The sequence below is a fragment of the Oryctolagus cuniculus genome, chromosome 9 (assembly GCF_051225735.1).
Source record: "Oryctolagus cuniculus isolate XC-2025 breed Fujian yellow rabbit chromosome 9, ASM5122573v1, whole genome shotgun sequence".
In the NCBI taxonomy this organism is placed as follows: Eukaryota; Metazoa; Chordata; class Mammalia; order Lagomorpha; family Leporidae; genus Oryctolagus; species Oryctolagus cuniculus.
Window position 1 is genome coordinate 71,162,928 of NC_142875.1, and position 23,642 is coordinate 71,186,569.

The 23,642-nt window shown below is 42.0% G+C and overlaps 1 protein-coding gene across 6 annotated transcripts in view; it reads left to right on the forward strand.

Moving 5' to 3' along the window:
- Positions 1-23,642, forward strand: part of WDFY2 (WD repeat and FYVE domain containing 2) — a 193,585-nt gene that overhangs the window by 63,617 nt on the left and 106,326 nt on the right. For all 6 annotated transcript variants that reach the window (XR_011378806.2, XM_070048896.2, XM_089304198.1 and 3 more), the window contains exon 2: positions 12,717-12,784. Coding sequence is in view for 5 of the 6 variants with exons in the window: in XM_070048896.2 (XP_069904997.1) it covers positions 12,717-12,784 (68 nt within the window). In the remaining variant the exon portion in view is untranslated. The remainder of the gene's footprint in view (positions 1-12,716; positions 12,785-23,642) is intronic.

Consider the following 23,642-nt stretch of genomic DNA (forward strand, 5'->3'; position numbering starts at 1 on the left):
ATTTTAAATGACTACAGAGCAGAGTGATTGAGCTTCTGTGCAATGTAGTCCCTCAAAGACAAAGAGAAACTCATTAAAATGAGATCAGAGAGTTAATCCATCTTTACACATAAGTACCCATTCATGAAAAGCTATGCTGTGTGAGTCAGAAAATGCTGATTTCATTCATTTTATTACATATAGAACTCCTTGGGAGAAGCTGCCTGGTGGAAAGCTTGGGTGTAATGCTAAGCTTTTCAGACTTTTATTTTTATAGGGCTTAACTTGATTCTGGTACATATTATATTGAGCAGTAATTTACATACCATGCCTGTATGATGGCCTTTGATGGAATGGAATTGTGGCTTGTCAGTCTTAGTTCAAGATTCTCAATGAATTTGAGAATTGTTTTGCAATTTAATGAATTCTTGAAGAGAATTTTAGAAAGTAATTGAATTGCAGCTTTTACTTTTACCCCACTTCACCCACAAAAACATTAATAAAGGTTGACTAATAAACAGAAGGTTCTGTTCCCCCTGGCTTCTGTGTGCATTTAATGGGCTTACTTGTAGGCTTTTCTGTTGGCACAGTTTAAAATCAAGGCAGTCAAGATATAATTTATTACTTCCGGTAATAGACTTTTCTCCAACCAACATCTAAATAAAATTTGCTATTGTAGGTTCATCTCTCTCTTTTCACACCATACGACTATGATGCATTGATGTACAATTTGTGGAAATTTATGGGAAAGGTTCATCCAATATTGATCTATGGGGTTTATTAGCATTAGTGAATATATATTATCTATCTCCAAAACCCAATGGAAGAAAGGTCGATTATAGAAGGGAGGGATTACCTGTGTACTGTGGTTTCTCAAGATAACATGAGATGTTTTTCAGTCATTCATTCTAAATCAGCACTTTATATCAAGAAACACTGTAGAGGACAGCAGCTACTGTTACATGTTTATTTGACTTGGCAAAGTAAAGATGTAATATCATTTGTCTTTTTGATTTTCCTATTTTTTACCTGCCTTTACTACTATAAAACATGTCAGCTGTGCTTAAAAATGTGTGAGAACTATGATTCGTTACTTTTTAAAAGAGGTTGGATTGTAAAGGCTTTTATGCTTCCACCTAAAAACTCAATACTTGTCTCTTTGTCTAAAGCAGAATAGTCAATGGGTGCTGGAAATAATGTAGATTATTTAGTATGGAATCTGAATTATTTTAGGCCATTTAGTGTTCTCCAGTAGAGAAGGATTTAGTCTTCTACTGAAATGCATTTAAGCAATGCAAAAATAGGCATTTTCATCCACTATAACAACTTTAAAGAAGCCCATATGTTCTTGTCTCCTTCATCATTGACATATACTATCATATTTATATCAAGAATATTTGCCATGGGAACTTTAAAATAGTTTCCAAGCAAAATTATTCTGATACTATATACCAGTTTTTTAATAGTTGGGCATATTATAACAGTCTCAACTGTTCAAACTTTTTAAAACATAACAGATTATCTGTGGGGAGCAATCCGGACTAGACTGTTACTCGAATTAAGACTTATTCTATGCATCTGCCATCTGCTCTCCCACAATATGGCGCTGGGAGAGAAGTAAACAGCTTCCGCACAGCTGCCTCGAGTTCAACTAATGAGCTGTAGGACTTGCTCCTGATTGGAGGAGAGCAGCGTGCTCGGCGTGTGGGCAGCCGAGTTGGGATTGGCGGAGGAGGACTATAAAGGAGGAGAGAGACGGCATGCACCAGGAACATCTATGGGGAACATCTAAGGGAACCCGTGCAGCCCCCGAGAGAGCCGGCCGGCGGTGTGCCGCTCCCCTGCGGAAGTGGGGAATGCGGCCAGGGGGAACTGCCCTTCCACGGAGGTGGAAGGGATAGTAGCCAACCCGGGAAGAACCAGCAGCAAACCCGGGGAGGGCCGAGCAGACGAAAGAACAGCGCAGAGTCCTGTGTCGTTCCTCCATGAAGAGGGGGAGCGACATAATGGTGCCGTGACTCGGATATGAAGCCTAGGCAGGGTTTAGTGTCGTTCCCCCATGAAGACGGGGAGCGACATAATGGTGCCGTGACTCGGATAGGAAACCTGACTTGGATAGGAAACCTAGGACGGATAGGAAACTTAGGAGGGAAGAAACGGGAAGAACTGGGAAATTACCGGAGAGAGAGACTAGCAAACAGCCTAGGGAAAAGCCGGACGAAAAGGGTGCCGGAAGAAGCTATTGAAAGCCTAGGCATAGACTCAGATACGGACTACGGGGGGAAGCTGGGAGAAATCTCTAAGGTCGAAAGCGAAAGTGAAAGCTAGAACAAACAGACTCGGACGCGGACTAGCAAACAGCCTAGGGAAAAGCCGGACGAAAGAGGTGCCGGAGGAAGCTGTTGAAAGCCTAGGCATAGACTCAGATACGGACTACGGGGGGAAGCTGGGAGAAATCTCTAAGGTCGAAAGCGAAAGTGAAAGCTAGAACAAACAGACTCGGACGCGGACTGTGGGGAGAGGCCAGGAGAAATGAGGGAGGAATATCGTTGGAGGAAAGTTTGGGGAAACATACCGGGTAGAGAAAAATGTTAGGGAAATTGAAGCCGCGGGGGGCAGGCCGAGGCGGAAACGGAAGCCACTTTGGGGTTCTCAAGTTAGCCCGGGAATAGGGGGCGAAAAGTTGAAACCAGAAGCTGAGACGTAAGCCAGGTTGGGATCCGTCTGATTAGCCCGGGGAGCAAAGGACGGGAAGCCAAACCGTGGGGCGGAGACGTACGCTGGGTTGAATTCGCCAGGCTAGCCCGGGGAACTTAGATTGAATGCTAGTGGCGGACACGTAAGCTACGCTGTGTTACTCGCGGAAGCCGCCGCGTGCAGAGAGAGCACGGGGCGTGAATAAATAGAGAACGGGGCTGGCGTAGGCCGTGGTTCAGACGCGAAAGGGTTAAGCGTGGAGACCGCGGAGCGCGCGAAGCCGAGCCGCGCAAAGCCGGGAAGCTGCGCAGATGAGAGAGGCACGCGGGCTGAAGCAGCGCAGAGCCGGGAACCCGCCGGCGGGGCGAGGTGCCAGAAAGCCGCGGGGATAAGAGAAATAGAAATTTAGAAGCAAAGTGAGAGAAATAGGAATGCTGGAAGATAGAAGTAAAATGGGAGAAATAGGAATGCCCGGAGATAGAGAAATAGAGAAATAAAAAGGCCTCCCTACAACACTGCAATGTGAGAGCTTGGATTCGGTCTGCCTAATCAAGTGAGGCGATGAGCACCTGCGGGCAGCTAGCAGCTTATGCGCCGCAGGTCACCGAAGACAGGCACGAATTAACATCAGTAAGGCTTCCCCACAATACAACAATATTAAGCTTGGATTCGGTCTGCCTGAATTAAGGCGGTAAGCGCCAGCAAGCAGCTTGACCAGAGTATGAGCTGCAGGTCACCGAAGATAGGCACAAACCAACACTAATAAGTCTCCCCCACAATACGGCAATGAGAAGGCTTGGATTCGGTTTGCCTGATAGGTTTTGTAAGCCCCTGCAGGCTCGACCAGAGCATGCGCTGCAGGGCACCGAACACAGGCACACATCAGCGCCTAAAAACCTCCTCACAACATGGCGAAGAGAGGACCCGGATTCGGTTTGCCTGATGGATAGGACTTGTAAGAGCCTGTGGCAACTCTAGCAAGTAGAGCAGAGTGTGTGCCGCGGGACACCGAAGACAGGCGCGTATCAACGCTAAAAAATAAAACGAAAGGGGGATCTGTGGGGAGCAATCCGGACTAGACTGTTACTCGAATTAAGACTTATTCTATGCATCTGCTCTCCCACAATATGGCGCTGGGAGAGAAGTAAACAGCTTCCGCACAGCTGCCTCGAGTTCAACTAATGAGCTGTAGGACTTGCTCCTGATTGGAGGAGAGCAGCGTGCTCGGCGTGTGGGCAGCCGAGTTGGGATTGGTGGAGGAGGACTATAAAGGAGGAGAGAGACGGCATGCACCAGGAACATCTATGGGGAACATCTAAGGGAACCCGTGCAGCCCCCGAGAGAGCCGGCCGGCGGTGTGCCGCTCCCCTGCGGAAGTGGGGAATGCGGCCAGGGGGAACTGCCCTTCCACGGAGGTGGAAGGGATAGTAGCCAACCCGGGAAGAACCAGCAGCAAACCCGGGGAGGGCCGAGCAGACGAAAAGAACAGCGCAGAGTCCTGTGTCGTTCCTCCACGAAGACGGGGAGCGACAATTATCCAAGATTGTCCATTTTCAGAACTTACTGAATGAGTATACACTATTTTGCTATTCATAATCTCTTCAGTGCTGCCAAAGAAGACTGTTGTATGTGGCCTGTGATAGCTTGAGTCTTGTTTTTTTACTTTTGTACCCAAATTTCCTTGCTGCTCCCTTTGTGCACGGGAGAATTTATTTCTCATTCTCCCTTAACACTAAAGGTGTACTCTTTGTGGATCCAGCTTTAAATGTGGTCTCTTTTATGTATTTATTTTTAAAGATTTCTTTATTTGAAAGGTAGAATGACAGAGACAGAGATCTTCATCTACTGGCTCACTTCCCAAATCTCCACAACAGCCAGGTCTGAGCCAGGCCAAAGCCAGGAGCCAGAAACAGTATCTGGGTCTCCCACATGAGTGGCAAGGACCCAAGCACTTGGGTCCATCACTGGCTGCCTCCCAGGTGCGTTAACAGAAGCTGCATCTAAAGCAGAGGTGGGACTTGATCCCAGGCACTACAATATTGGGTATGAGCATTCTGAGCAGTGGCTCAGCCCCAAATAGGATCTCTTTTTAAATTTTCCATCTGTGTCCAGACCTAGGCCTTATCTTTTACAAGGATTTGTGAAGATGGAATTAAAAGGTGAACTTATTCTGGTGCAAAATAATTTGAAATCCATGCATACTTAGGGTTTCTAAAAAAATCATGGGAATTGTGTATTATGAAAAAACTATCCATAGATTTTAGCTTTGTAGTACCTCATATTTTCCTTGCCATGCCCAGTGTAGCGTTAAAATGGGTACTTGGTATCTCTAGGATTCAACAGAAACTCCTGAGGTTTAACACTTGAATTAAAAACTCTTGGGATTTGGGGATCTGCAGATTCCCTTCTTTCAAGTATCTTGCAGCATTTAAAAAAATGACAAAAAAAAATTCTTTATCTTATCTTGCATTTTGATGATTTTAATGCAGAAGAACTTTCCAGATATCTGTTTTGTTGCACTGCTGAAAATAAGATTTTCCAGTTTGTCTCTTGGGAAAATGATTCCATTTTATGAGGCCTCTTATTTCTAAAATGTGAGTGTGAAGTGTGTACTGGAATGAGGCTCCATCATCAGGATGCCTTCTCCAGACTAGAAAAGGTGTAGCCTCCTTTGGCTCCTTCCCCTTCTCCTGATTTTTCTTGGAAACATACCAGGTCTTTATTCTCTGTTCTCTTGCCACTCCTGTATTCATACAGGTTGGTTGCCATAGGAGGCTCTCAACCGGTCTTGCGGCCTTTGGTTTTTCTCTTGTCTAATCCAAGTTGTTCACTACTGCCAAAGTAATCTTTTGTAAATACCTCTTTTCATTATGTAATCTTACCCATGCACACGTGGTTCAGAAACTCTGTTTTTGTTTCTTCTTTAGGGTACCACGTCTAATTCTAATTCCTCCAAACCCTAAGTTCCAGTTGGTTTGAGTGCTGAATAGGTGTCTTGCCACCCTACTGCGCTGGAGTGGGCCAGTGAATTCCTTTTACACATTTTTAGCCAAGAGGCTGTTTGCTGACCTGTTCCAGGGCTGATGTGTCCACAGCTAACTTTTAATTGCTGCTTCTTTGGTAAATCCATGAAGACTGCAGTTTTGGAGAGATAGACATTCTGGTGTTTAGTTTTTATGTGTGTGGTAAAATATATATGACAAAAGTTACCATTTTAAGTACACAATTCAGTGGCATTAATTGTAATCACAATATTGTGCAAACATTACCACTATCTATGTCCATAACTTTTTCAGTAGCCCCAACAGAAACTCTGTTCCCATTAAACAGTGACGTTCCATTTCCCCTCCTCCCAGGTCTGCTGTTTTTAAAGTGATTGTCCTGGAAGAGAACCGTAAATCTGGCTGCAGATTCAAAGCAGTGCAGCCAGTGGCATCCTCTGAATCACTGTTCCTTTATTTTAGTATTTCATTAGGCCCCTATTGAGCATTTGTCACGTACCGGCCACTGTGGCAGGCCGTAGGAATACAGTGTTGAGTAGTAACACACAGACCATGTCTTCCCACTGTGTATGGAGCCAAGTATAATATTTAAATCTGTGTTATTCCCCTAATGCTATCATCCAGCTTCCTCCTACTCAGTGATGAGATGAATGCTCTCATATTATTGAAATGCTTAGACTGATAGTTCAGGGTTTATACTCAGGTTTCTCTTACCTGTGGGGGACCCTGGCTGAGGAGCAGATATCATTGCTGATGCTGCCAGTCAGGGCTGTTGTCCAGCCTCTCTGCTGTTCTGCATTGCTGTTCCTAGTGCCTCCCTGCAGGGGGTCTTCCTCTCCATTGTGTGCAGATGGGTGTCTGTTTCTTCTCTTTCCTTTCTTGTACTTTTTTCTTTCTTTTACATATTTATAAGGCCTTTTCAAGCTCCTCCTCTATGCATATGATAGAAAATCCAAGTATTGGTAGTACTTTAAAAAAATAAAAGATAAAAATATTCCAAGATAAAAATCTTAAAAGTCCTCAATGGATTCAATGTCTCAGGCATAGGAGGGTGGACCTGCTCTAGTGTAGACTGCTTGTGTGGCCTGTTGTGACCTAGGCCTATACAAGGTACAGTGCGATGCTGAGCTGAGTTTTGCCAGAGTAAGTCCTGAAGGTTTCATAGGAGAGTCAAGCATACAAAGGAAAGTGGATGTTCATGTAACACTGGCAAGAAGGAGGGAGTCTGGGAAGTGTAAAACACACAACTAGGGGCTGGCCCTGTGGAATGGTGGGTAAAGCCGTTGCATGCAGTGCGAGCATCCCATATAAGCACCAGTTCCAGTCCTGACTGCTCCGCTTCCGATCCAGCTCTCTGCTATGGCCTGGGAAAGCAGTAGAAGATGGCCCAAGTACTTGGGCCCTTGCACCCCGGGTGGGAGACCTGGAAGAAGCTCCTGGCTTTTGGCTTCAGATAGGCCCAGCTCTGGCCGTTGTTATCATCTGGGGAGTGAACTAGCGGATGGAAGACCTCTCTCTTTCTTTCTCTCTTTCTCTCTGTGCCTCTGCCTCTCTGTAATTCTGCCTTTCAAATAAATAAATAGATCTTAAAAAAACACCCCAAATCCATAATTATCCAATGACAGAAACGATTAAGCATTAGCCACTAAGAGTGAAATTACCAAGAAAACAAAATATACAAAAACAAGTATACAGTGCAGGAACACTATTTGCAAACACAAAATAGTGCTTCATACTAATCATGCTAGTTAGATTGAAGACTGTGTGGGGGTGTCTTGCTCTCCAGGCTCTTGCTACATACTGAGAAACACAATTACAGGCATTTTGTGTTTGCTTTCACCCAACTTTTTACCTGGTGTATAGATCTCTTTAATCTATGAGACTTTGTTTTACAGATTTAAAAAGCACCAAAAATGTTGTCACTTGATTGTGATTTTTTAAGATTCTAAATTGTGAAGGCTTTTTTGTAGCCTTTGGATTAGGAGAAATGACCTAGTTGATTAAAATGCAGAGGGGAGATAGCTGTAATAATGATGCACAGGACTCCAAGTGATCAGAGTGGCCATTAATATGTGTAAAACCAGAATGTCATTAACAACCCAAGGTGTTGAAATATGAAAGGGCCACACTTTTTCTTCAGCCAATTGCTGGGTTGCTACAATGAAGAGGAAAAAAAAAATCCAGGTGTCTCTGATTCAGTAAAGTTGTTCAAGTCTCTTAGAACAGGGTCTGCATTGCTGGGAACTCTGCCTGGCAGAGGGGACCAGAGCTGGACAGGACCCAGCTACAGCCCTGCAGTTTAACCCTCTGGCTGCCTTAATTCACTGGCACTTTCTACATAGCAGCTTCTGTCCGTCTGTGGAGAAACCCTGGATACCAGAGATGCACAGTATGTTGTGATTAAGTTTATTTACTATCCAGTCTTCAGAAAGTTCGTGAAAAATATGTGTTAGGAACAAAAGTTGTGCGGATTTCAAGTATTTTTTGGCGCCAAAATAAACTTATTTTTCATCCATTTTTTCTACAAACTTTAAAAAGCATCAACATATGTGATCTGGTTGCAGTTATTGGGAACCTGATTGTTTATTCTTATTACAAGTAATCAGAAAGATCTGTTAATCATAAAGAAATAAGCATTTGTAAAAAGTCTTTCAGATAAGATCTCTAAGAATTTTCACAACAGTCTATGCACTAGAGACCTTTTTTTGCTTTTAGACAAATCACTGAAAAAAAAAAAAAACTACAAAAGGATACCGGCTGACTTCCTGTTCCTCAAAGTTTCTCCATTAGTTTGCAGATCGTTAGGGGCTTCCTTCCTTCTGTTTGTGTTGCTGTTGCAATGTATAATCTATTAGAAAATTATTCCCTGGAAATTCAGGGTCTTCAGAAAACACTGAGATTCACTCCCCCACTCCCTTACCCCAAGTTACTTCAGTGGTGGCAAAAATAACAATTGTCCCCTGGGAAATGAAGCTCATCACTATGGTAACTGTGAAGGTTGCATCATTCTAGGGCACATTTTTAAAAGCCTGGATTTCAACATGGGTAGATACCTCAACTTATTTTATTCAGTAGCTTAGCAACCTGTGGTATAGTGTTTGTCACTACCTGCATCTGCCCTTTCTTCTTAGAACAGCGACCTATATAGACTTATATAGGATATAGACTTATATAGACTTATAGGATTCTGTTGTCAGCATGTTTTTACTATAAATTTGGTTTGATTCTTAGGGATGTTTTTGATGACCTTATATTTCAAGCCAAAAATCAGGACACATTTTGTGTGTGAGAAGTAAAGAAGGATTTTTCTTGAACCTCTTTGGTGACCTGCTCTAGGTTCTTCACAGATGTTTTCTCTCTACACAAGATATTAGTGTTACTCAAAGGGTTGTCGTTGGTTATCTTTTCTCCTTAGTCACTGATCTTATTACTTATATGCTGTGACTCCCAAACCAAGTAGACTGCTTAGTCCTCTCTTAGTCTGTTTTCTGTTACTGTAACAAAATACCTGAGAGGGGGTGATTTATAAAGAATATTTGGCTCATGGTTCTGCAGGCTGAGAAGTCCAAGTTTGTGGTGCTGGCATGTGCCTGGCATATGATAAGGCCTGCATCAGCCTCACAAATATGCATTGTAATTTGGCAAGATGGAGCAAGTGAGCCATCTCAGATCTCTCTTCCTCTTCTTATAAAGCCACTAATGCCATGGGCCTCCCCCCACACCTGGGACCTCATTTCACCTTATTCTCCCAAAGGTCCTACCTCCAAATATCATTAATAATATGAATTTGGGTATTAAGTTTTTAATGCATGAACTTTTTTTTTGGCATATGGCGGGGGGGCATTGAAACCATAGCAGTCCACAGATTGTTCAAGATGAACTCAACATTGCCCTCCACAACAATCAGATGGCACCACCTACCATTTATGTGGCAGCCCACATCCAGTCACCCTGCAAGCCCAGATGCTTCTTCTGGAATGCTCTAAAATCTGTTGTCATCTCTCTTCTAGGACCTCCTCTTTTTTTAAATTTGCTGCCCACCTCTTCCAAACTGGTTACATCAGAGTAACCAGGCTTCCCCCAAACAAATTTCTCTGCTTATCCTCAGTGGATTTCATTGTCCTCAAAGTAAAATCCAGAATCTTCCTGATGGACTCCAAGACCCTTGGTGGCCTCATGCCAACCTCTTTGGCTTTTTTCTCGCTGCTCTTACTGCTCTTGCCTCCTTGAGCTGCTGGGCTGCTTCTAGTAGGAGCCTACCCTGCCTCTCCAGTCTCCACTCTCTGCTTGCTGTTCATCCGCTTCTAAGACCACATCCTTTCCAAGAAGCTTTCTCTGACCCCGGGCTCCATACTCAGAGTTAGATGCTCGTGTAACAGCATGAATATCTCCTTACCTTGACGGGGGTGTGAGGGTAGAGAGAGAAATCTTCCACCTGCTGGTTCTCTCCCCAAATGGTCATAACAGCCAGGACTGGGCCAGGCCAAAGCCAGGAGCCCAGAATTTCATCTGGTCTTCCACATGGTAGCAGGGGCCCAAGCACTTGGGGCACCTTCTGCTGCCTTGATAGGCACATTAGCAGGGAACTAGACAAGAAGCAAAGGAGCCAGGACCTGAACTGGCGCACTGATATGGGACACCAGCTTTGCAGTTGGCACACCACAGGTTATGTTCTTCCCAAAATAGTCCAGCTGCTGGACTTTGAGATGCAAATTGCCCATTTCCTGGCTCTCCTAGTGTCTTGTTGCCTAACTGGGGGGAGCTTAAGGCAGAGAAAGAGGGGGAGAGTGGACAGTGCAGTGCAGCTGGCCCTTTTGGGGTATGCGTGTGTGTGTGTGTGTGTGTGTGTGTGTGGTTGGATGACTGGGGGGACACTTTCCCTTCAACAAGCATGCATTTTTCTTCCCCAACACACTGACATCTATTGGCTTCAATGTGACTCTTTTCTTTCTCTCTCTTTCTCCCCTCCCTCCCTCCCTACCTCCCTGCCTTCCTTCCTTCCTTCCTATCAGATAATACTGGTCTCTTAGAATGTATGATAAAGTATTTCCTCCCAGATGTTTGGTTGATTTCAGCTGTGAGGCCATGTGGTCTGCACTTTTCTTTGCTGGCAAGTTTTTCATTATTGATTTGAGGTGTGTTGAGATTATTCTTGAGTCATTTTTGGTAAATTGAATGTTTCTAGGAATTTGTTCTTTTAATCTAGGTTATCTGGCTGGCATATAAGTATTCTTTAATAATTCACTGACTTTCTTTCTTTCTTTAAAGATTCATTTGAAAGGCAGTTACAGAAAGAGAGGGAGAGGGAGAGGGAGAGGGAGAGGGGGAGAGAGAGAGAGAGAGAGATCTTCCATATCCTGGTTTACCTCTCAAATGGCTGTAACAGCCAGGTCTAGGCCAGGCTGAACTCAGGAGCCCAGAACACCCTCCAGTTTACCATTATACCTGTTCACCTCATAAATTAGTATAGTTGACCACAAACACTAAATTTTGCCTGTGTCTGTACATACCACTACATTATAACTTGTTGCCATTTAGTGAAAAAAACATTGCTTTATTGTGCCTGTAGTTGGTCTCGCCTTTTTCCTGCTACTTATTTATAGGAGATCTACCGATTCACATGGGGAGAGTATCCAATGCAGTTTAAAATTTGGTCCAGTATAATGACTTAAATAATCTCTCTCTTTTTTTTTAAGATGTATTTTATTTATTTGAAAGTCAGAGTTACAAAGAGAGGTAGAGACAGAGAGAGAGAGGTCTTCCATCCACTGGTTCACTCCCCAGATGGCCGCAACAGCCGGAGCTATGCCAATCCGAAGCCAGGAGCCAGGAGCTTCTTCCAGGTCTCCCACGTGAATTCAGGGACCCAAGGACTTGGGCCATCTTCTACTGCTATCCCAGGCCACAGCAGAGAGCTGGATTGGAAGAGGAGCAGCCAGGACTATAACTGGCACCCATATGGGATGCCGGCACTTCAGGCCAGGGCTTTAACCTGCTGCACCACACACCGGCCCTTAAATAATCTCTTTAGATAAGATTGTCCAACTCTCTCTGGGAGAAAAATGCTCAATTTCTCAGTCTACTTTTATATTTGGGATGATTTAAGGGAGTGGGGCAAGGTATGTGGCTTCTGTGGGAGCAGCAGTGGGACCATTTCCCTTGGTTTGAGGTCCGCCATATTCTCTGGTCCAGAGGGTGTGTTTGTCTTGTGCCATGGCAAATGCAGATGATATCAAGGTTGGTGGCCTTCATGGTTGGCCTTTTCATGTTGGTCAGAATCTAATGATCTCCCTAGCTGGTTCAGACTGCACTGCCTTTGGCTGCTGCTCTCTGAGTTCTCCTGGGTACCTTGTCCCTATCCAGCATGCTGGCTTGAAACTTTATTCACAGCTGTTGCTTCCAGATCTCCCTGAGCCCCGTGACCTGCCTACCAGCTCAGGAAATCAGAATATCAAAGTTTACCATTGCTTGACCATGCTTAGAAAAACTGTGCCTCTGGATGATGACCTGGCTTTCAAGACTATGCCTTACTCTGTAATCCTTCCTTTCATGTCAGATGCTGCACATTATTTCATTTGATCTCCTTGCACTTCCTTCACTAGAAAACCTAATAATTCCCTAGGCAGGTGTATGCTTCCAGCAGACTAGGGCAAAGGTCAGATGCTTGGAAAGGCAAAACAACAACAAAGAAAATAATAGCTTTCAAAATACTATTACAATTAAATGTGTGTGTGTGTGTGTGTGTATATGAGAGTGATTTTCACAGAATCGTAGGTAGTTCTAAATCTACAAAAGCTTTAAATTTAAGGAATATAGGATTTTTAGAGAGGCATGTGTACATACATATATGTACATATACATACATATATACATTTTTTAGATAGGCATGTGTGTACATATATGTGGTTAAGGCATATACTTAATGTGTTGAGACATAATATGTGTATAATATGAAGAGGTTTGCTTTCTGTATATCAGCATTTTGCCATAATTAAGCATACTGTGTTTTCACGCACCCATTTTTTTCTTCTGTTGTAGGACAGTTCGTGTTTGGTTAAAGAGAGACAGTGGACAGTATTGGCCAAGCATATACCATGCAATGCCTTGTAAGTATCTGAATCTCTGTGTAAAAACACCAGACATGCACCCCAACTCCCTTTCCTCCCCAGATTGCCTTCTCTGTATTTTCTTCTTAAGTTGGGAAGGCTGAAATTTAGAAATCTCATTATAATGAAAAGTACCATATTAAATCAATTGAGATTTTCCAAGGTTCTCACTATGTAAAGTAGGAAAATTATCTGAAATTGACTATATACTCATAGTTTCTGAATAAGATTAATGGAAGAAAGAGTACAGCACACAGATTCTCTGATCACAGCAGTCTTTCCCTTTTTCAACTTTCTGTTTAATTGTTTTGTAAAGTACATCCTTAGGCAACTCTAAATTTTGTCCAGTGATTACATTTGTGAAGTAAATTTGTCCTTGCCTTATTGTTGTATCACTTATTCAAATTCAAGACATTCAGCATTGACAATTCAGTTTCTCACAAAGATTTGTTTAGGATTAAAACATTTTAATTAGAAGTGGATCTCATTTCTCCAATATCTTACTTGACAAATATGCTGCTGCACTGATAAGTAAGGACTATTCCAAGTACACTTTAAAGAAAGAAATGAGTGATTTTAAGACTGTTTGACAAAAGTTCCCCTACAGGTGGAGAAGAGCTGGCCTTCCCCAAAATAAGAGATTTCTTTTTAGTCTAGTTTTTTATCTTTAAGATGAATGAAGTTTGGGTGTGCTATCCCATGTTTATTTTTGTGCAGAATAATTATTTAAATTCATGATCAGTTGCATTCAGTATTTCCTTTATTCTTTTTCTTCAACTTTTAATTAAAATTGGCCCCCTAGAAAAATCTCCCAGATTTGTGTTAGGGCTCATATACCCTCTGGTTTCCTGCAGTGTGCCCCCCCCCCAACTCCTCTGATAGAAGTACCCCAGTTTCAGAGGTACATACCACTATATACAACCAAAATAAATTCATGCTAAATTGTAGATGTGATTAAGTTTATGCCTCTGGCAAAAGAATAGTGTAATAACAATTTTGCCTGTTTATGAGCAGATGAATTATTAAGGATGTAATGCTTTTCATTGATTTTTCAAATTATCTCCAAGGCTTTGCATATCTTTAGAATAGTAACTAGATGTTATCCATGAAGTTGTACCAAGCATTCAACTTTTTCTGTGATGAAGAAACTTCTTCTAATTCTGAACACAGTATTCTTCTTTTACTTGTTGTGCTTCCAGCAGAAACATTATATGTTATTGGCACAAGATAAACTTGCTTTTCAAGCCACAGCAGAGATGAGGGTTTACGTAAATGGAAAGGGAAGAGAATTATCTGGCTTTTAAGTGATATAACCAGTCTTTTCTGTGGTCTTGCTTCATCATCAAACTTGATAAAATCTCTAAAGGGAAGGGATGGAGAAGAGCTATCACTCAGCAGTTTGAAGTTGGCTCTCAAGACCTGTAGCTCTGTTGGCTGTGCAGACAGGAAAGGAGTATCTGATAATTCTCTTCCTCAGTAAGCATGAATTTGTTGTTCAAAGTGTTGTCTATGGACCAGAAGCATCAACATCACCTGAGAATTTATTAGAAAGGCAGTAATGGAATCCACAACCATGCTACTGAATCAGAATCTGACTTTTCTTTTTCAATTTGAGAGAGAGAACTGGTAACTCAATCCAAGGCCCCCATGTGTGAATTAAGGACCCAACTTCTTGACCCATCACCCAGAGTGTATGTTAGCAGGAAACTTGAATCAAAGGTAGAGCCAGGACTCAAATACAGACACTCCAATTTGAGATGTGGGTATCCCAAGTGGTGTCCTAACTGCTCTATCAAATGCCCACCCTAGAATCTGCATTTGAATAAAACCTTTAAGTGATTTGAATATACAATAAAGTTAAAGAATATTGTCTTATGGCATTATAACCAGCATGTTGATTATCTACATATATAGGTTTGTAGGAACACATGTGAACCTCATACATAGCGGTGATTTGGAAATACTTAGATGTAAGTACATGTGCTGGTCATTCAAGGATTTACTGCATACCATACCTGCTGTACGCAGGCTACCAGTCTAGGTGCCAGGGCTTTGCAAATGAACACATTGCATATGATGAAGGTGGTTTCTGTAATATTTCATTGTTAGATTGCTGTAAGAAAGCGAAAGAAAAAAGGCTATATGCCTCACAACTGGACAGAGATTGCCTTTTCTGTTCCTGGGGTTCTTGTGCATTCAGATGACATAGTCACTGATTTCTGAGCAAGAATTTGAGCATTGTTTAACTCGAGGCAGAATCTGATTATGTAAAGAAATAAACAGTACTTTAGTCAGTTAGAGAACCAGAAATAGGTTTTAAAAAATGGAAAAAGAAAGTGGGGGGGGGGGGTAGGCCAGCACTGTGGTGCCGTAGGCTGATCCTCTGCCTGTTGCACTGGCATTCCATATGGGTGCCGATTCAAGTCTTGGCTGCTCCTCTTCTGACCCAGCTCTCTGCGGTGGCCTGGGAAAGCAGTGAAAGATGGCCTAAGTGCTTGGGCCCCTGCACCTGCACGGGAGACCCGGAAGAACCTCCCGGTTTTGGATAAGCACAGCTCCGGTTGTTGCAGCCATTTGAGGAGGGAACCAGCAGATGGAAGATCCCTCCCTTTGTCTCTCCCATCTCCATCTGTAACTTTGCCTCTCAAAATAAATAAATCTTAAAAAAAAAAAGAAATGAAAAAAGAAATAGGTTTGAGTTTCCAGGGATTGTTTTGCAGTCATTTCTATTGGAAGGTATTTTGTTAAGAGGGTATGCAGCATTATCCTTAAATAATGACTGTGCTATTAGTTACAAAGTAAGTGAAAAGGTACAACCTATCTGGAGGCTGTAATATGGACATCACAAGGCAGATATACTACATTTTGTGTTTATAATTGTACTAGCATGTCAAGGAGTATTCCAAATACAGAAGACAAAAATATTCTAGGCATTTACAATATAATTTATTGGCTTATTTTATCTATTAAAATATCTTTTAAATGTGGTACCTGTTATCTACTGGGTAGGTGAGTAGATGTTATGTAGCTCTGAGAAGAATTTGAAGTTTAATGGAGGAAAAGCACCCAAGGTGCTGGCTGAGAATGAATAGATAGGGAAGGCTAAGGTTGCTGACAGGGAGTCAGCCTTGCGGGAGAGTGATGAGGCTAGTGATCTCGGGGATTAACTCAACAAGAAAATGATGAATAGCAGACACATCCTGATCAGAAGCACAGCCCTGCCTTGGGAGTGTCTTTATGCTCTGTCTTTTCTGGGACACTCCTCTTCCCTCCTACAGAGGAGCCAAGAGAAGCCAGACTTTCGTGGCAAAGACTGTTTGCCCCTGGGCCAATCTGATTTTCCCAGGAATTTAGAATTTGGAGTTAAAAGTGCCAGTCTTTGCCTAAGCAGGTCTTTTGAACTGGGAACATAAAGAGAGACCCAAGAGCCCTGAGGTGTCTGTGTGTATGGACAAACTGTGAGAGCTGCGCTGCAGCCACAGCGATGGAGGACATCCCAGGTCCTGGGGGAGAGAAATCCCAAGTGGGTGCTGTCTGATTGTTTTCCTTTCTCATCATCCTAATCCCCCAAGAAGCCGGGCTCAGCTTCTGAATTCAGCAGCTACCTATTTGTACTTACGTTCACCCAAGTTTCTCTTAGTTGTGATGGAAAATATTTGAGTGAGCCTAACCCTGATTGTATATATCCTAATTCTCATTTGTTCAGTTTTTCTTGGATCTTTGTTGTCTTTATAAAGAACTGAGCCATGGCCCTATTGTTGCCAATATAGGGTTGAACTGAGCATGGTGTGGGACAAGAGAGGGCTTGGGAGGAAGAAAGCAGAAAGCTGTATTTTATCCTGTTTTCTTTAATTTCTCTGTCCAGTTCATTCAGCAAATGTTAAGTATTTCTTCCATACTCAACACTGTACAGTGTATTAAGGATGTAGTGGTTAAAAATGGCACACACTACCTGTCTTCATGGCGTTCACAACCTGCTGGGGAGGGCTGGTGTTCACTGAGTTCCAACCATGATGTGTGGGGACTGTTAGTGAAGTAGGCATGATGGGATTGTGGTCATAAAATCTCTCTGAAGAAAATCCATTGTAATCTCTGTTCTCCATACAGAACTTGAGGTGACTGATGTTTTGTGTTGTAGTTTCCTTAAGCCAGCTGACTTTATGGATGAATGAGAAATCAGAGCATATTCCTTAATGAATATGAGGGTGCATCAAAAGTCTTACTGAAATGGAATTAAAGGTGTGTATTTTGGTATGAAATATTTTGAAATCTGTGCATATGAGAGGTCTTCCAAAGGTTCCTGGAAAGTGTATACTTTGAAAAAACTATGGGGCTGGTGCCACTGTTCACTAGGCTAATCCTCTGCCTGTGGTGCCAGCATCCCGGGTTCTAGTCCCTGTTGGGTTGCCGGATTCTGTCCCAGTTGCTCCTTTTCCAGTCCAGCTCTCTGCTGTGGCCCGGGAGTGCAATGGAGAATGGCCCAGGTCCTGGGGCCCTGCACCCACATGGGAGACCAGGAGGAAGCACCTGGCTCCTGGCTTCAGATTGGTGCAGCGCGCCGGCCACATCATGCCAGCCATAGTGACCACTTGGGGGGTGAGCCAACGGAAAAAGGAAGACCTTTCTCTCTCTCTCTCTCTCTCTCTCTCACTGTCTATCTCTGCCTGTCAAAAAAAAAAAAAAAAAAAAAAAAAGAAAAGAAAGAAAGAAAAAACTATGTATGAATTCCAAAAAATTTTTGCACCAAAATAAGCTTATCTTTCAATCCCATTTTTCCATTACTTTTTGAAGCACCTATGTATTCTTTCAGAAAAGAAAGTTCTCTTGGTGTGTCTCATATAGTAACTGCTGATTGTCTTTGACAATACTGAGTTCCAGCCTATACCCCCAGGGGCCTGCCTAAGCCTGTAAGAAGGGGCCTTCCTTAGGAGTACACAGTTAAGTTTCATTTGCAGCCATAAATATAATTGTTTTATCCAGTCTTCCAATAGGTACCATTTCAACTAATATATTTGCATCATACCACAGAGAAAAAGCACAGGCAAACGGCAGGAATTCCCACTTTCATAACAGATATTTTAGGTTTACTTTACCAACTATGTTTGCCATTCATTGGGCTAGACAAAGGAGAGGCGGGGAGGAATCTCTAGCATGGGCTAGGCCTGTAGGTGCTGCAGGTTGTTCCTCCCTGTTGGAGGATCGGGTGGCATGGCTGGGCTGTATTGCCAGCCTTTCCTCTGGGTATGGAGAACAGGGAATTCACCTTGGCTGCCAAAGCTGCCGTGAATAGGAAGCATGAGAGGCCCGAGTTCAGGCTGGGGTGTACTTCTACAGGTTCTGCTGTTGCCAGGCCAGACAGGTGGAATTTACTTTGGCTCCTAAGTGTTTGTGAACTTATCCCTTAACTACCTTTGAGAAGTTATTTTCTCAAAGGTAGTTAACAAAGAAAAAGACACACTTAACATAGCAGTACAATGCCCTGTTTGGTCCTCTTCCCCTCCCTCTGCTTTGGGCAGGTGGGATGGCTTCTGCACTGTTGCGATTGTTCTGGGGCCCCTCGGCTTTCTCACGCATCAAGCCGTCTCTCCATCTGCTCAGCTGACTTTTCAAGCACAGGAAACACAGTTTTGAACTGTCTACATCGTGGTTTTTATCTAAAGCCTGGTTGAGGGAAAGGCTGTTTGTAGTAGGCAGCATGCACATTCATCTAAATTCTGAATTTTGCCACTTTGTGTTAGTGCTTGGTGGAAATGCCTGGATTCATTGTGCCCTTAGCTGTTACTGATGTGTACATTTTATGAAATGCCCTGTGATTGTTTTTGAAGTAATTTTCTATCATAATACACAGAACCGTTTTATAAAGCAGCACGGGGCGGGGAATATTTTTCATATACAAAGGCCAGGGGCCCTTTGCTGTCCCTGAGGTAGAACCTTGCAACCTGTGTGCCACAACCTACTGGGGTGGTCCAAGTGGAATACAGGTCCTCTGAGAACTGATCCCCTCAGCTGGGGAGGGAGCAGGGGTACCAGCAGAGGGGAAGGGATCAGTCTCTGCTGTTACTCCAGGGGTATGCACACGTGTGAGTTTCTGTGTCTATGAGTGAAAAACATTGGGGGCAACATCCCTCAGGACCTGGTACTTGGGCTTCAGAGATAAATGAAACATGATCCTGAAGTTCCCAGTGAAACATGGAACTCATGAACTTTCCCAACAGATCTTTATTTTCGTTTTCTTCTTGCTCTTATGCATACATTTCCTTACTTCTTTCTGTTGTTTGATATTCTTTTATCTGCTTTTTAAGCCACTTTACAATTCTTTGTGAAATGAGATTGAAAATACATTAGATAAATTAGCTTAGTTCAGACAAATAGAGATGAAGTTTGAACATGGTTTATTGTTTATATTAAATTCACCTTCAAAAATGCATTACTTCATATTGAAGTATTTAATTGTTTATTTATTTAAATATTTACTTAAGTACTGAGTATTTGGTTTGTAGATTAGAACTTGTGCCTGGTGGAAAACTGGAATTCAGTTTTCATTTTTTGCTACCAATTTGTTGAGTCATTTTGGGCAAGTCATTTACATTTGCTGTGCTTTGAAACTTAATAAACTATTTGTTCTGGAATTTAAAAAAATATTTTGGTGATTAGATATACCAAATAACTCTTTGTAGAGTATTTTCTTGGTGTTTAAAATATTTACTGGCATTACTGGCATTATCCTAGAGTTACTGGGAAAAATTGGAGTTTGTAATGTTGTAGCTTGGTTTCTTTCCTTCCCCCGTTGATTGGAAAGGACTATAATCTTAAGGCAACAGAGAACTTGAAATTGAGGATTTGTAAATAAAATTGACTGATATACCTTCTATCTGGGATAGGAATGAGTTGTTTGGTATGTAAATTGCAAAAGTTAATTTTCCCATTGGTAAAAAGTCTTTGAATAATTTATGACTGCAGGTCATTTGTGTGCTTGTCATATCTCTTCTGTTGGGTTTATTGGAGTTTTGGGGAAAAGTTTATGGCAATAGATGAGTTGCAGAAAAAATTAAAAATTATGAAATTGGCAATTCTTTAGTGATTGTTTTGGTGACTTTTAAACATCTTTAACTCTTGAAAGAGCTTCTTAACAGACTGGAGGAGATATTTGTATAATTGGGAACTGATCATCCTATTTCAAATAACTCCTTAATTCTTGGTTGTGAAGCATATTACTCTATTTGTTGTTGTTGTTGTTGTTGTTTTTGTAAAGATTTATTTATTTATTAGAAAGTCAAAGTTACACAGGGAGAGAGAGAGAGAGAGAGAGAGAGAGGTCTTCCATCTGATGGTTCACTCCCAATTGGCTGCAACTGTGCCGATCCGAAGCCAGGAGCCAGGAGCTTCTTCCAGGTCTCCCACGTGGGTGCAGGGGGCCCAACGACTTGGACCATCTTCTTCTTCTTCTTCTTTTTTTTTTTTTTAACTTTTATTTAATGAATATAAATTTCCAAAGTACGACTTATGGATTACAATGGCTTCCCCCCCATACCGTCCCTCCCACCCACAACCCTCCCCTTTCCCACTCCCTCTCCCCTTCCATTCACATCAAGATTCATTTTCGATTATCTTAATATACAGAAGATCAGCTTAGTATACATTAAGTAAGGATTTCAACAGTTTGCTCCCACACAGAAGCATAAAGTGAAAAATAATAGATGATTTTTTTTAAATGATGATGAAATCAGATCAGACCTATTGTCATGTTTAATCCCAGTGAGAGTCTAGTTGGGAATTGATAATTTCTTTCTTTTTTTTTTTTTACAGAGGATCAGTTTAGTATGCATTAAGTAAAGATTTCAACAGTTTGCACCCCCATAGAAACACAAAGTGAAATATATTGTTTGAGTACTCGTTATAGCATTAAATCTCAATGTACAGCACATTAAGGACAGAGATCCTACATGAGGAGTAAGTGCACAGTGACTCCTGTTGTTGACTTTACCAATTGACACTCCTGTCTATGGCATCAGTAATCTCCCTATGCTCCAGTCATGAGTTTCCAAGGCTATGGAAGCCCTCTGAGTTCTCCGACTCTTATCTTGTTTAGACAAGGTCATAGTCAAAGTGGAGGTTCTCTCCTCCCTTCAGAGAAAGGTACCTCCTTCTTTGAAGACCTGTTCTTTCCACTGGGATCTCACTCACAGAGATCTTTTTGCCAGAGTGTCTTGGCTTTCCATGCCTGAAATACTCTCATGGGCTTTTCAGCCAGATCCGAATGCCTTTGGGCTGATTCTGAGGCCAGAGTGCTGTTTAGGACATCCGCCATTCTTTGAGTCTGCTGAGTATCTCGCTTCCCATGTTGGATCACTCTCCCCTTTATTTATTCTATCGGTTAGTGTTAGCAGGTACTAGACTTGTTTATGTGCTCCCTTTGACTCTTAGTCCTTTCATTATGATCAATTGTGAACTGAAATTGATCACTTGGAATAGCGAGATGGCATTGGTACATGCCATCTTGATGGGATTGAATTGGAATCCCCTGGTATGTTTCTAACTCTACCATTTGGGGCAAGTCAGCTTGAGCATGTCCCACATTATACATCTCTTCCCTCTCTTATTCCCACTCTTATGTTTAACAGGGATCACATTTCAGTTAATTTTCAACACTTAAGAATAACTGTGTGATAATTACAGAATTAAACCAGTCATATTAAGTAGAACAGACAAAAAAAAATACTAAGAGGGATAATGTATTAAGTTGTTCATTAACAGTCAGGGCTATGCTGATCAAGTCACCGTTTCTCATAGTGTCCATTTCACTTCAGGAGGTTTCCTTTTTGGTGTTGAGTCAGTTGTCACCGATCAGGGAGAACATATGGTATTTGTCCCTTTGGGACTGGCTTACTTCACTCAGCATGATGTGTTCCAGATTCCTCCATTTTGTTGCAAATGACTGGATTTCGTTGTTTCTTACTGCGGTATAGTATTCTAAAGAGTACATATCCCATAATTTCTTTATCCAGTCTCCCATTGATGGGCATTTAGGTTGGTTCCAGGTCTTGGCTATTGTGAATTGAGCTGCGATAAACATTAGGGTGCAGACCGCTTTTTTGTTTGCCAATTTAAACTCCTTTGGGTAAATTCCAAGGAGTGGGATGGCTGGGTCGAACGGTAGGGTTATATTCAGGTTTCTGAGGAATCTCCAGACTGACTTCCATAGTGGCTTGACCAGTTTGCATTCCCACCAACAGTGGGTTAGTGTCCCTTTTTCCCCACATCCTCGCCAGCATCTGTTGTTGGTAGATTTCTGCATGTGAGCCATTCTAACCGGGGTGAGGTGAAACCTCATTGTGGTTTTGATTTGCATTTCCCTGATTGCTAATGACCTTGAACATTTTTTCATGTTGGCCATTTGGATTTCCTCTTTTGAAAAATGTCTGTTGAGGTCCTTGGCCCATCTCTTAAGTGGGTTGTTGGTTTTGTTTTTGTGGAGTTTCTTGATCTCTTTGTAGATTCTGGTTATTAACCCTTTATCTGTTGCATAGTTTGCAAATATTTTTTCCCATTCTGTCGGTTGTCTCTTCACTCTCCTGACTGTTTCTTTTGCAGTACAGAAACTTCTCAATTTGATGCAATCCCAATAGTTGATTTTGGCTTTGACTGCCTGTGCCTCCCGGGTCTTTTCCAGAAATTCTTTGCCTGTGCCAATATCTTGAAGGGTTTCTCCAATGTTCTCTAATAACTTAATGGTGTCAGGACGTAGATTTAGGTCTTTAATCCACGTTGAGTGGATTTTTGTGTAAGGTGTAAGGTAGGGGTCTTGCTTCATGCTTCTGCACGTGGAAATCCAGTTTTCCCAGCACCATTTATTGAATAGACTGTCCTTGCTCCAGGAATTGGTTTTAGATCCTTGGTCAAATATGAGTTGGCTGTAGATGTTTGGGTTGATTTCTGGTGTTTCAATTCTGTTCCATTGGTCTATCCATCTGTTTCTGTACCAGTACCATGCTGTTTTGGTTACAACTGGACTTGGGCCATCTTCTACTGCTTTCCCAGGCCACAGCAGAGAGCGGGATCGAAGTGGAGCAGCCGGGACTAGAACTGGTGCCCATGTGAGATGCTGGCGCTTCAGGCCTGGACGTTAACCCACTGTGCCACATCGCCAGCCCCTTGTTGTTGTTTTTATATAGGTTATTATTATGGAACCATTTGTAAATAATTTATTGTTATTATTTTCATTTTAAAAACAGTAATGTAATATGAAATTTTAATTCTGCATTTACAAAGAAGAAAATATACCCAAGGAACTTATGATTTTTAGTGGAAATGAAGGAAAACATAAATTATCTAAACTAAGGATACCAGATATTAATTAATCTGAGTAAGTACTGCATTTAGTTAGCATACTCTTGTTTAATTTGACAGAGCATGGTAAAATTTACTACAGTTACATCATTTTACTGTGACTTAAAACTTGTTTGGGGGAAAAAATTACCACTTCTGTTACCACTGTAACAGACTAGATTTAAAAGAAAACATAAATGATTAGCTTTAGTAGAGAGCATAAATGCCTAAGCAGAAAAGTACTTTTTAGTTCTAGGCAATTCAAGTCATAAATATATGTGTGCTTAATAAAATAAAACATAGGTTGAGTACTGCAGATCTAATATATATATTATCCTATGACAAAAAGACTGACTGAAATGTCTGTGAGTTAAATCCTTGCCTTGTGGGAATGTAATTGCTCTGTCAAAAGCCCTCTTATCAGGAGATCCTGGCATTTCACTTAACCACTATACCTTTAGCACCTGAAGTTTTATTCACAGATATCCCAACCATAACATCTCATGAGGAAGATTAGTGTCTCCTGCCAAAT